At 37.1% G+C, this 13,382-nt stretch overlaps 2 protein-coding genes across 2 annotated transcripts in view; one reads left to right on the top strand and one right to left on the bottom strand.

Moving 5' to 3' along the window:
- The window catches only part of ctnna1 (catenin (cadherin-associated protein), alpha 1), a 79,573-nt gene that overhangs the window by 39,181 nt on the left and 27,010 nt on the right, over positions 1-13,382 (bottom strand). The window contains exons 8-9 of the mRNA XM_028458808.1: positions 773-853; positions 374-526 (exon numbers count right to left, since the gene is read on the bottom strand). Coding sequence (XP_028314609.1) covers positions 374-526; positions 773-853 — 234 coding nt within the window. The remainder of the gene's footprint in view (positions 1-373; positions 527-772; positions 854-13,382) is intronic.
- Positions 7,049-12,731, top strand: lrrtm2 (leucine rich repeat transmembrane neuronal 2). The gene is made up of 2 exons (XM_028458809.1): positions 7,049-7,740; positions 8,347-12,731. The coding sequence occupies exons 1-2, from the start codon at positions 7,737-7,739 to the stop codon at positions 9,978-9,980; spliced, it is 1,638 nt and encodes a 545-aa protein (XP_028314610.1). The 5' UTR covers positions 7,049-7,736; the 3' UTR covers positions 9,981-12,731.

Below are 13,382 nucleotides of genomic sequence, written 5' to 3'. Positions count from 1 at the left end.
CATTTGATAAGTCTGGCATTCCAGATGTACTAAGGGGTTGCCCTGGTGACTGAATGCGCTGCTATGTACTGGCTGCACCAATCGATTCAGACTATCAGCTTATTAAAAGCCACATTCAAACATAAGCATAACGCTGTCACACAAGTGTTAGACTATTGAAGAGAAGACCACTAATGAACCCAGATGCTTTCTCAATTAGATTTTTGTAAACCAAAGAGTATCAACATCTATTGAATGTATTATCCATTGCTTTGATGCTCTACATTCACAGTGTTGTGAAATATCCATACAATGCTAAACATGCTCCTATATGCATTCTTTGCACTGCTTAGATTTGCATTAATATTTGAGGGTAAAAACTGAATATCATTACCTCAATCAGTTTGTTGGCATGCTCACGGAACACCTGTGCATACTCTTTGACTTCTTTTTCATTGCCATTCTTTGCAGCTTCAATAAGGACCAGGAGGGGAACATTGGTTTCCAGGAAGGAGTCAGAGACATGGTCCATCACCGCTTTACGCAGCTGTGAAATTAGAAATTCAAAAAAGATCTCAGTTAAAATGCATACAATGCCAATAGTGCACATTACCTGAATTCATAGTTGCTGACTCGGCATTGTTTGCACACTAGGCTGCAAATTAGACTAAACCAAAGTATTTCTAATAAACTTTAAGCTAAAAATGCGTTTCTGAACATTTCCAAAAGCATAAAGCACTAAAGGCACATTAAGGACATTGAAAGAAAGAAAACCTCATTAAGAACAACAAACCTGTCTTCGAAGGTCTCTGGTCTTCTTAGTCATTCTGTCAATGGCTGTGTTCAAGGCATCACTTCTGTCCTTCCTTCCAGCCTGAAAAGAACAAATGGGACAGGAATTAATCTAGTTGAGCTGCGTTCAAATTCATTATCAAATTAAATACTGACAGTAAAAACAGAGTGATGTGCTTTAAAAAGGTGCAAGATCAAAACATGCCAGCATTTCCTATAGATTTCTCTAGTAATAAATGAGGGCTGAACACTGTGCTTCCAATAAGATGTTTTTTATTTGGTGTAATGATTGGAGGAGCAGCCAGTTTAAATTTTCCTCTGGGTGAGACTAGGGTATACAATTATTTTACAATAAATGCATTCCTAAACAACTCCTACTGCCCGAAGTCGAGGAGTCTGAAAGATATCGATTGAGCAATATAAATGTGTTACTAACAACAAGGATGTCAACAATGTAATTCACTGTAACTGAATTTTGAATCATTAAAAACATGTTGCCATTTGAAAATGTGCACTTTTAATAACATTTGTCATTAAGGTTTGTAAAATTTTAATGAATTATTTGATAAATGATGATTATTTCCAGAAAGAGGTGTGGCAGTATATGAAACTACTGAAATTCTGGTTAAACCTTGATGAATGTTCATAAATCCTTGACAAAAAAAAAGACCTCACGCACACAAGAAATTAATCATGTATATACATTTACCATGATGCAAAGCAAAAGGTTTCAGAATTTTAGTCCTGTTGGTAATTTACAGTTAAGTTTGGATACTGACTTACTTTAAAAATATATGTTTTAGCTTGAAAGTCTGACCGTCAGAATAAAATAGTAGTCAGGTTTATAAGGTCTACACTATCGGCACCAAAATACTAAAAACAAATCTAATTTTTGTGCTGTGCATTTGGTTGGTGGCAAGTGGACTTATTTTCTGTTTTATTTTATTTTTTTGATTGAGCTTTAAATAGCCAAAAGCATAATTTAGAATAATCGATTGAATACTTGATTAAGAAAAAAAAATAATCAATAGCTGCAGCTCTACTGACCAGTGTTAATTATGAGAGCAAGTTCTGATTTCCCAATAATCGCACCCTTGCGCCCCTCATTTGCATGTTCCCAATTAGGGGTGTGAGAGAAAAAATAAATAAATTTCACGATATATCGCAATTTTTTGGGTGTAGATTTTAAATACATTTTTTTAAATAAAAAAATAGATTTAAAAAAAAATAATTAATATATTTTTTTTCTGATATTTAATCAATATTTGTGTGTATTTGTGCAATATTTCAGCGGTTACAATGCTTTCAATGGTTACTTGATGCACTTGATTTTATGATGGCAGTGTGTAATGCCTGCAATATTTATGTGTGCACAGACATATTATTTTCATATAATATGTTCAGATGAGCGTTTAAACTGATACAATAGGAGAAATGATTTTTTCATATTTTTGTGCATTGTCAGTAACTCAGGGTGATTTATCCTTAATGTTCTCACTTACAGTTGTTACAATGCCGTCATTATGTTGTCATGGTTACTTTGAGACTTCTACACGGTAGATTCAGTGAAAAGAAACTTCTTGTACTTTATTTTATGATGACAGTGTGTAACACTGCGTTTTCTTTTTTTCAGTGAAAATGTGCAAAGACACTAATAATAAATAATAAATAGGATGTTTTGAAGCAAATAGTTTTGACTCAATTTATCCTCTGAATGATCAATATCTTCTGATGAACATATACAGCAACTTGATTTTTCATCTATATGTTTAATTTCCCGATGAGGGTACGAGTCCCAATTCTCTCGAGTGGTCTTTCGCCCCGCCCCCTATGCACCCCGATCCACACTTCGCCAAAGCCTGCAACTAAACGGACTTCGGCGAAGCATATTACCAGTGACGTGCCGTCAGGGTAGGCAAGGAAGGCAGTGCCTACCCAAGGGTGAATTGATATTTTGATTATTTTATTTTTGATTATTATTTTTTTTTTTTAATTATAAATTATTTATTTTTCCATTTCCAATAGCCTACAGTACCTATAAGCTTGAAAGTGTCCGAATTTTGTGCGTTTCATAGCCCAAATTACTAAACAGCGCTATTTCCTGGAACGGCTGCAGTCTTTTTTTTTTTTTTTTTTCGCTCCGCTGTAAGGCAGAGGGAGGCCACGCCCCCTCCCAAAGGCACGTCGCTCCTCTGCCTCCGTTCCCATTGCGTGATTTTACGTGTTTGTGCATGCGCAGTCAGGTCCCCAATATGACATCCATTTACGTGTAAAGGCAGCGTAGAGATGTGCCTTTGCACGTAACTGCGCTATGCTAAATGCTATACGTAAGTTCACAGAACATTAGTGAATAGATGACACGTGACAGCTGCTGCTACGTTCTCTAGCTAGTGGGCGGGACAACACTACAGTGTGGATGACGGCGCTAGAGATGATAGAGAAACTTTGTTTTGAGGAAAAACGACAGCTTTTAAAAGATGGAGACCAACACCTGAGCTACCAGAGCTTCAGCTAAGGTAAGATCAGAACATGTTTCATACTTTTCACAGTGAATGGAACAAAAGGAAGGATTGGCTTTGTGGATGCTCCTCACTGAGGATGTTCCAAGTTGTCATTTTTTCCGTGTTTCTGTGTTTCCAACACAAACAACAGATGTGCTGCCGTGTCATGAGATATATCTCGTTGGGAGAGTATGAGGCTATATTAAATAATTGTTTATGTTTCTTTAATGGTGTTTATGATGTTGATTTTGTTAGATGATAAATACTTGTTCATGTGGATCTTGTTGGGTTTTTTCTTTCTTATAATGAATTTTATATTTTGATAAGCGCATTGAGGTGACTTTGTTGTAAATTGCGCTATACAAATAAAGTTGAATTGAATTGAATTAACACTTGACAGCAGAAACATATGAAATTGTAATTGGTGGTCTCGATTTGCAATGTGCCTACCCAACCCTAGTGGTCACGGCACGTCACTGCATATTACCCATAATGCTTTGCGGTATAGAGGCTTTGCACCGACGTCACTGATATCACGTGGGTTTTGTTTATCCGTCTGCGGGTCCTGTGCTGAAAAAATTTGCTTTTAAGTGTAAGTATTGAAATATTTTAACTTTTCTTATGCTGTATATGTGTAAATACAATCAAGGTTTGCTATGTTACTTGGAAAAAAGCATAAATATCTGATGAAGCATTAGGGTGATTTATGCACCAGTATTTGCAGACATTCTATGCAAACAATTTCATAACTTTTTTGTGCAATCATTCATATAACATCCAATTCAAACTTTATACTTGTACAATAATTTTAGGATGTATGAAAACTAAACTTTAACACAAAACTTACTAGATACCAGTTAGTTACCAACTCTTCATTTAAAATTTAAATTATACAGCTACCTCAAATAAATTACTAATAACCAATATACATTTCTTTTAACTTGTGAGGATCAACTCATATGAACTATTTTTTTCCCCCACAGGGCCTGATGAAATGACCTTCAACTTTATTTAGTGTACTTTTAAATATTTCTGACCCTGTAATAAAGGCTTTTTCTATTTTTGCATATGATAAGTGCATGGTTTAAAAATCTTTAATGAAATATGCAACGTATCTATTTGTGGCATTGGAATTACAACAATTGGGCTTTAAAACCTTAAATCTGACTTGTTGCGACCTGTAGAAACTCTATATATTATTATTATATATAAGCATTTGTACAATGAGATAAACTGTGAACCACTTCTTTATCGATAATTGTTCAGTATGACCATCACTTAATCAAATAAAAAAACTGAACAGAATATGAATCCCTATTTAATTTATATTTTACTCTTGAAATCGATCAAAGAGTTGTTACAATATTAAAATTTCACACTCGAACTGCATAACAAATACATTCTAATCATGAAACTAAATCATGTTCAGAGAGATGTGCTTGTAAGGTAGTGGAGCAGATGCCTGGGCAGAATGTCGCAGATATGACGCAGCGGCGTAAGTCGATGACATAAACCACATTGTCCCAATTCTGCAATTTTTGTACACTTGTAACCTGCGCACTCGAACCTTTTGTCCACTTCTAACAAGTGCACAATTCATACAGGAGCATAGGGTGCAATGTGAGTATTGGGACAGGGCCTTAGTTTTAATAGCAGTCTTTTGACTAAAATGCTAAATTTCAGTGTTAGTCTAGTTTTAGTCAACTAAATGACATTAAGATGTTAGTTATCTAAATCTGTTAGAGATATAGTTGACTAAATTATAAAGCATAAGAGCTTATGCATTTTCTAAAGCTTCAATTAACATTATTCAAGATGATATGAGATGGTATTAAAGCTTGTCCTGCCTTCCATGCTGCAAAAGTACTTTTGATTGGATAGCTTCCAAAAAGAAACTTAGTTCTGATTTCATTTCATGTGAACATTTTTTATAAAGTTTTAGTTCCAATGTGTTTTTTTTTTTTTTTTTTTTAGAATTAGTCAGTCTAGTAGTTGTCACTTAAAAACAATTGTTATCAACTATGATGAAATATTCTAGACAACAAATTTAACACTACTCAGAGCAGTTGCTCATGCAAATGTTGACAGTCAATAAAGACAAGTAGAAACTAACTGATGGTTGAGGAAGACGTAAACAATCAGAAAGAGATGCTCATGTGCAGCTAATTCACAGATTTGGGGCTATCGGACTACACATAAAGAGTCAAGAAAAAGAAAGTACAAAATCAGATGGACACTGGAGCACAGATTCTGTCACAACAACCTAAAATTGAACCCCTGCCACTATATACACGGTCACTACTCAAATAGTCAAACATATGCTGGATGTTTCTGTCAGCAAGTGTCCAACAGTGAGGAAAGTCTGGACATTGTCACCACAAAGTAACAATTCTGCCTTCTACTGTGCTGGGTGAATAAAATGAAGCATCATCAAACCTTCCACTTTCACACAATAGCAGAAGGTTGATTGCGTGCGTCTGAGTGATGACGCTGCACCTATCAAAGCGCTCCAACAATTACCGTTACATTTTAGCCCTGCTGGCCAGTAGGTGCGAGAAACCGTACTAGAAAGTACACAGTAGTACCTACTTTAGGTCAATATAAAAAGGGATGAAAAACAGTGTACAGGGACCGTCAATAGAAATACGCCATAAATCATCTTTATCATAACAGAGAGAGCTGTGACAACAACCTTCCCCCTCCCGATTGCCTTTTCTCCACTGAAGGGATTCCTCAGAGTTGGAGGTGAGGGACCTCCAGCAGCACTAATCCTTATGATTTTGTTGCGACTGGATGCAATGCAGTGATGTGGTTTTAGCCTACTTAATTATTCAATACTACTTCATTGATCCTAAACCATAATTTAGGAATGAGGTTAACAATAGGAGACAACAACTCTCCATGAATATATAATTGTGTATTTGTTTTTAGAGGTCATTAGCAGTTTGTTGCATAGACTTAACAATTTATTATGCCATCTGTTTCTGCTGCAACCGACAACTTGATTATTTTAATTTGTATGACCAATGGACAGTTCATTTAAAATCTTGATTTTTCTTCTTTAAAAATATTTTTTTTCACTTTTCAGATTAGCCAAGGTTTGACATCTTAATATCTTTATTTAAAAAAAAAAAATTAATGTTTTTCATCAATTGCCAAATAACCTAACAACTATGACAGGATCGAACTCCATGTGCGTCTATTTCGGTATGATGTACCCAAAAAAAAATGTGTAAAAGGTTGTAAAGATAAAGGTATGTGTTTTTTGGTTTTTTTACTGAACATATTACGCTGCAGCTGGCTATACATCATAAACTCAAAAATAAAAGTACTCAACTCAAGATGTGTAAATTATGGAAATAAGCAATATACTCAATGTTCACACAACTACAGTGGTACTCGAGTCAGATAAGATATAAAATTCGGCTGCACACCTTGATCCCGTGTCTTAAGACATAGGTTACAGACTACAGATTGGTTTGTTGTGTCATTTTGTTTATGCCTCTAATATACATTCATACATAGTGGCTGCCAAATAGCAGCGAGGCGAAGCTGAGATTTACAGCAGTGGTTAATTTCAACAGCAAACTGCCGCAACACGTTCAAGATATCAATATTCTTATGGTGACGAGCCAGTGGGAGGAAAGGCGGGGTGCAAAAGGGAGGTGGAGGAAAACTGAGGTGCACATAGCACTGTGTATGAGGCAGAGAGCAAGTGGTTGAGCGAGAGAGTGAGAGGGCGATTGCGTGTGTGGGAGAGAAAGGGAGAGGAGAGAGAGAGCGAGAGAGAGAGAGAGAGAAACAGCGGTGATGATCGACGCCAGGCTGCCACCACTCTGTAGCAGTGAGTGGCTGCAACAAAAAGCACAGAATAACATCGCAGACTCCCTGCTCTGTTTTTTTCCCCCTCTCCCTGCATATCAGCTCGCAGAAGAGGGCTCCGCTCAAAGCTCTGCAGAGGCTATGCTGAGTCTGAGCCGGCGTAGCAAGCAGGACCCCGGGCAGCTTTCAACAAGTTAAGGTGGGAGGACCAGAACCACGAAGCAGAAAAAGCTTGATCTACAATTAACCATCTAAGCTGACATCACTGCGGTAGAAGAGAAACCCAAAAGGAAGAAGGGAGGGGAGGTCTCCTTCCTGGAGTCGCTCTGAATGCAACTGATCAACTTAAAATATATAAATATTTATTTGCTGGATTTTTGGGTTGATGGGAAAAATACTTGTCTCTTCTGATGTGGGATTGAAAAAGACTCAACTAAAATAGCCGGAATAACCATCTTTGGACATGGAATTTCATATTTTTTTTCATTTGGGTGGGTTCAGAATTGCTATATTTTCAAAGAGCCTGATTCCTTTTGTGCTCAATCAAAAGCGCCTTTTCCCTTTGGATTTCTCTTCCATCTGGTTGCTCCAAGAGTCTGCAAAAAAGGACAGTTGAATGCAGCCTCCGATGTGCACAAAAGAATGGGTAAGTTATTCTCTTTGTATGGCAGGTCTAAGCATGAATAGAAAACGAAGTAAGAATGAGGAAAGCTAAGGACCAAAAGCTACATTTATAAAAAAAAAAAAAAAAAAAAAAAAAAAAAAAAAAACAGTCATCCTTTTACGCACTGTCTCTTAGATGGCAATCCTGAAATAATAGAAGTCTTTGAGAAATGTCAGTTCATTAAATGACTATACATTTTGCTTTTATCAGGGCATCTTAGATGCTCAAAATGTAAAATCTTTTCATTTACAAACATAGCAGTAACTGCTGAATGACATTATTCAGGAGGACATTAGTATTCAAGTCTAACTGCAGATCACGAATGGAAAATTATAAGAAACTAGGAGCATAAAAGTATATCCATATTCATTTTTTTTTTTCCTATGGGTGACATCCACCCAAAAAACAAACATGGTTTTGTTTATATATAATAAATTATTTGTCAGAGAAAAATGTCTCAACATATCTATGGGAAAATTTGAGAGCATAAAAGAAAAGAAAAATCCCTCCATAAATTAGTAATAAGTGAGCTGCAGAGATTAGCTTTCCCACCCCACTTATTCATTTTTCTCTCTTTGAACCCCACAGGTTTCCATTCAAGGTGGCCATTGGTGGGACCTGCACCGGCAGCTCTATGTGTGATCAGCATGCTCCTAGCGTGCCTGTTTCCTGCATCGTGCACAACCTGCCCTCAAAAATGCCGCTGTGAGGACCTGCAGTTCTACTGCGACACCCAGGGGCTTAAGGCACCCCCAGATGGCGTGGACAAGGGAGCCTTGGGGTTGTCACTACGACACAACAGCATCACTGAGCTTAGCCCTGATCAATTCTATGGCTTCAGCCAGCTCACCTGGCTACATCTTGACCACAACCAGATTACAACAGTACAAGAGGATGCATTTCAGGGGCTTTATAAACTTAAAGACCTTAATCTGAGTTCCAATCGTATCACCAAGTTGCCCAACACAACCTTTATCCACCTCATCAATCTTCAGATACTGGATTTGTCCTTCAATCAGATGACTTCACTGGAACCAGAACTGTTTCATGGACTGAGGAAGTTACAGATACTTCATCTCCGCTCTAATTTACTGCGCACCACACCTGTTCGAGCATTTTGGGACTGCAGGAGCTTGGAATACCTGGGCCTAAGCAGTAATCGTCTGAGGAGCTTGGCTCGAAATGGATTTGCTGGGCTCATCAAGCTTAAAGAACTCCACTTGGAGCACAATCAGTTGACCAAGATTAACTTGGCTCATTTTCCTCGTCTTGTTGCCCTCCAGTTTCTATACCTTCAATGGAATAAGATTAGCAACCTAACATGTGGCATGGAATGGACCTGGATCACTTTGGAGAAGCTGGACCTCACAGGAAATGAAATTCATGTACTGACACCTGATGTGTTTCAAACACTGCCAAACTTAAAGGTTTTGCTGCTGGATAACAACAAACTAAGCAGTCTGGATCCTCAAGTCATGGAGATGTGGCAGTCTTTGGGTACCATTGGGTTGTCCAGCAACCTTTGGGAATGTACCAAAAGGATTTGCTCTCTGGCCACTTGGCTCAGCACCTTTAAAGGAAGATGGGAACATTCCATTCTCTGTCATAGTCCTGAGTATGCCCAAGGGGAGGAGATACTTGATGCCGTGTATGGATTCCAGCTTTGTCAGAATTTTTCAGCACCGGCTGTTCAGACAATTAGCTCTACCACAGATGCCACTACAGTTGCAGAGATCACAAGCTCCTTGTTTGGAATTATGCAGCCAACGCCAACGCAGGACTATGCAGAGGATTTTGGGAGCTTTACCACAGTCATTACTACATCAACTACAACACAAACACCACACACTGCTCAAGCTACTACTGCTCCATTTGAAGAGGTAGCTGTGACAGATGATTTCTCAACGATGGACAACACTGTTATGACTCATAGGGTTATCATTGGAACTATGGCCCTGCTATTTTCATTCTTTTTCATCATTTTTGTTGTGTATATCTCACGGAAGTGCTGCCCTCCTACCCTACGCAGAATACGCCACTGTTCTGCAATTCAAAATCGAAGACAGATGAGGACCCAGCAGCGACAACCTATGGCAGACCTTGCCACACAAGTACCATATAATGAGTATGAGCCCAGCCATGAAGAGGGGGCACTTGTGATTATCAACGGCTATGGGCAGTGCAAGTGTCAGCAACTGCCTTATAAAGAGTGTGAAGTATGAACACTTATTTATTTCTTGAGCATAGGGTTTGTCATTTGACAATTTCAGATGATACAGGGTTAGCTTTTTGATTTGTTTTCTGATTATGTAAAAAGCATAATTTCTACAGAACATTTCAGATTGAGATTTGACAACATGTGAGGGAACCCGAATGCTACAATATTTTTGGTTGGCCAGTTTAAGGGTGATGTCAGGAGAGTCACAAATTTATTTTTCTATGAATGCTGGGTTGTCAACTACAGGCTGGGGCAATCATTTTAAAGAAAAAAAAAATGTAAAACTGTGAGATTTGTCTTCACTTTGTCTCTATATTCTGCAGCACAGAGAAACCACTGACAAATGGGCCTCTGTTAACAGAATAGAAAAAGTGATTTGTCTTTTTTAAAAGTAAATATTTGAAACTTTGTTTCCAACCGCACCACTTGCATTGTAAGATCACCATTTAATCATGGGGCAAATGAACTAAATCATTGAACATTGTTTCATGTTTTATTTAAAACTTTTCGGAAACCAAGACCGATCTGGTGTGGGAAAGAGGATTATTTTAATCAGTGAACATGAAGTCAACTTTATCCAATTTAACTTTGGTCAGTTTAACAACTTATAGGCCTTTTGACATACTGATAACCTGCCATGGGTTTACTCCGCCCTGTTTACTGCATTATTGGTTTTGTGCACCACAAGATAGAGTTATGAGTGTAATGACAAAAGCATAGACTAACTTTCCTTGATGTGCATTAAATTATGATGTCTATTTCGAAATCTTATTAAATTATTTCTTAAAAGAAATATTTCAACTTCTTGGCTCAGAAATCCTTTCTGCCACAGATTTCTTTGCACACAATTGGGTTTTCACGTATCAGCCTTAAATTCTAAACAATAGCTCATAAATGCAGTGCCATTTTGCTGCTGATCCACTATTTGAGCTCTCGACCACGAGAGACGAGCATTACCATTAACATATCAATTTTGGAATTCACTGCTTTGCCAAATTAAGTGTTCACTGTATCAGGTGTAAAGAGATAACATTTTTCCCTTCTAAATTTAAAGGAAGCTTAAAAGATAATCTGCTGACCAATATAAGAATCGATACACTGACGAGCTTTTGTGCAATGTGAGGATAAAACGTGAAAGGATAATGCACAGTACACATGGCAGAAGGGAGAACATTTAATTCTGAAACTAAAACCTCACTCTGTAGCTCATGCTCTCCACCACTCACACACTAATCAGGACTGACAGGCTCAAGATTGAACCAATTAAAGCCAGGAAAAAAGAATGTAATATTATGTCGCCCAAATCCCTGATTCAGAGACATCCATCTGTTCGGCCTCTCAAAAACTGTCATTTTATCCTGATCTGGACTACACAAACAACATCACTGAACCCTGTATTTGAGGACATTGTTCTTGTCTGAAATCGGTCTTTTACGGGAGTAAATGCTTTTATAGTGAATAATAAATATCATCTCAATTCCTGAGTTAGCACTCGCAAGTGTCAAGTTAAACTGCGGTCAATTCTCAGAGCAAATAGAGATCCTGTGATAAGCAAACAGTAAGCCTGGGTCAGGACACATTTGTATGCAGCAGGGAGAGGACATGCATTAGCATCAGACTAAAGCTGCTGCCGCAGCTTCGCACTTCTTTGTGTTCAATTTGGTAGTGGGGGCAGGGTGAAATCAGGGAGTGAAAGGAACTGATAGAAAAGGGCAAAGATTGGCTATAAATCCAGTTTGATAAAAGCCAATTCCATGCCAAATAAGCCCAGAGGAGATTTTAATTACTCAATCGTGGATGTGACACACATGTTGACTACACAACATCAGCACAGCAGGTGTTTTAGATCCAACAGCTAAACATAACCCTTGAACATTTTTGAAACATTTTATACACACAATTTAAATTATAAACAAATAAATAAAAATACACAATTTTGCATTTAAATCTCTTGATTAGGATAAGAAGCGGATTCGGATTACAAAGGCCATCTCGATGTTTTTTTTTTTTCTTTCTAGTGTTAAGCAATTAGAGTGCACCGTCACTGATGAGGAGGTACAGTTTAGCTCTTCCTCTTACTTAACAAAATTTGGCTTGAATCCACAATACATGCTTGTGTGTCAGTGTGGTTAAGCACATTATCATATGATGCCTACACTAACTTATAAGTGCTTCTGTAAACCAAAAATTGTTACATGTTTGCATTCAGTAAAATTCTGCATACATGGTCTTGTTTCTAAAGCCAGACATCACACAGCTTTAGTTTGAGTCCAGCTTCTCTCATCTGTTTTTATTGCCCTTTTATCCTGCCTTTGCATGTTCAGTGGTCAAAACTGAGTTAAATATTTCTTGATCTCATTTACTACATCACAGGGAGACCTCAGTATTAAAAACACCATAGATGGGGATGTATTTGAAAATCATGACAAGGTTCTTTCAATCAACCGACATTTTACTAAGACTACAATTGTACTTAGTGACAGAACATCCACAAAATTTGTAGAAAAATGCATCCCTTTGCACTTTGGCTCTTTGTGAACTGTTTGTTTCATCCTCTTGTCATACTTGTCCCCACTCTGCTAAAAAAAAAATTAAAATTAAAAAATAACAAAATGACAAAAAAGAGGGAAAAAACATGCTTAACTTTTACCCAACCTCTTTGTGCTAAATGAATGCTTTTCTCTTTCCATTTTTTCTTTTGTATTGTAAAATGTACAATTTCATATCTGTATAGTGGATAAGATGTGCCAAACTGAAAAAAAAAAACCAACATTGTCCCCTAAAACATATATTTTTTAAATAAAATGAATATAATATACAAGATGGTTGATAATGAATGCGTACACCTTGGTTTCTGTGTTTTTTTAACAATACTTAAGGGATAATTATTTCAAAAGCCCCTGACGCAAACACTATACATCAAAACTGGATGTTCACTAATTACTAGGCATATTGATTTCAGTTTTTTCTCATTCCCATGAGAAGGGATGAAAGCAATAAATTAATCTTAAATAACTTTTTTAATATACATATACAATGAGGATTACCCTGAAACACAGAATGGCAAATCAGTGTAGTTCAGGGAAAAGAATGTGAATATTAGCAGTTATGGAAATATGACACCTTCAACAGAAAAATCTATTTCAGTTAACAAATGGGTTATTTATATATACCCATTAAATGCTGCAAGTACTTTAGGAGAAGTGTTTTGGTGGATGCAGTGTTAGAAATGGCAAAATGTTTTCTAAAAACATGAAAAAATAATAAAATACCAACTTTTGGTTACCCATTCTCCAAAAATTCTGGAATACTGGAAATTAAAAACTTTGTACATGTGTTTTTCAAATATAATACACAAATACTGGATCACACAGCTGCCTGAACAGGTATTTAGCAGACAAGAAAC

Source organism: Gouania willdenowi, chromosome 10 (assembly GCF_900634775.1).
Source record: "Gouania willdenowi chromosome 10, fGouWil2.1, whole genome shotgun sequence".
In the NCBI taxonomy this organism is placed as follows: Eukaryota; Metazoa; Chordata; class Actinopteri; order Blenniiformes; family Gobiesocidae; genus Gouania; species Gouania willdenowi.
The sequence above is the reverse complement of the archived record's forward strand: the minus strand, read 5'-3'. Positions and strand labels throughout refer to the sequence as shown.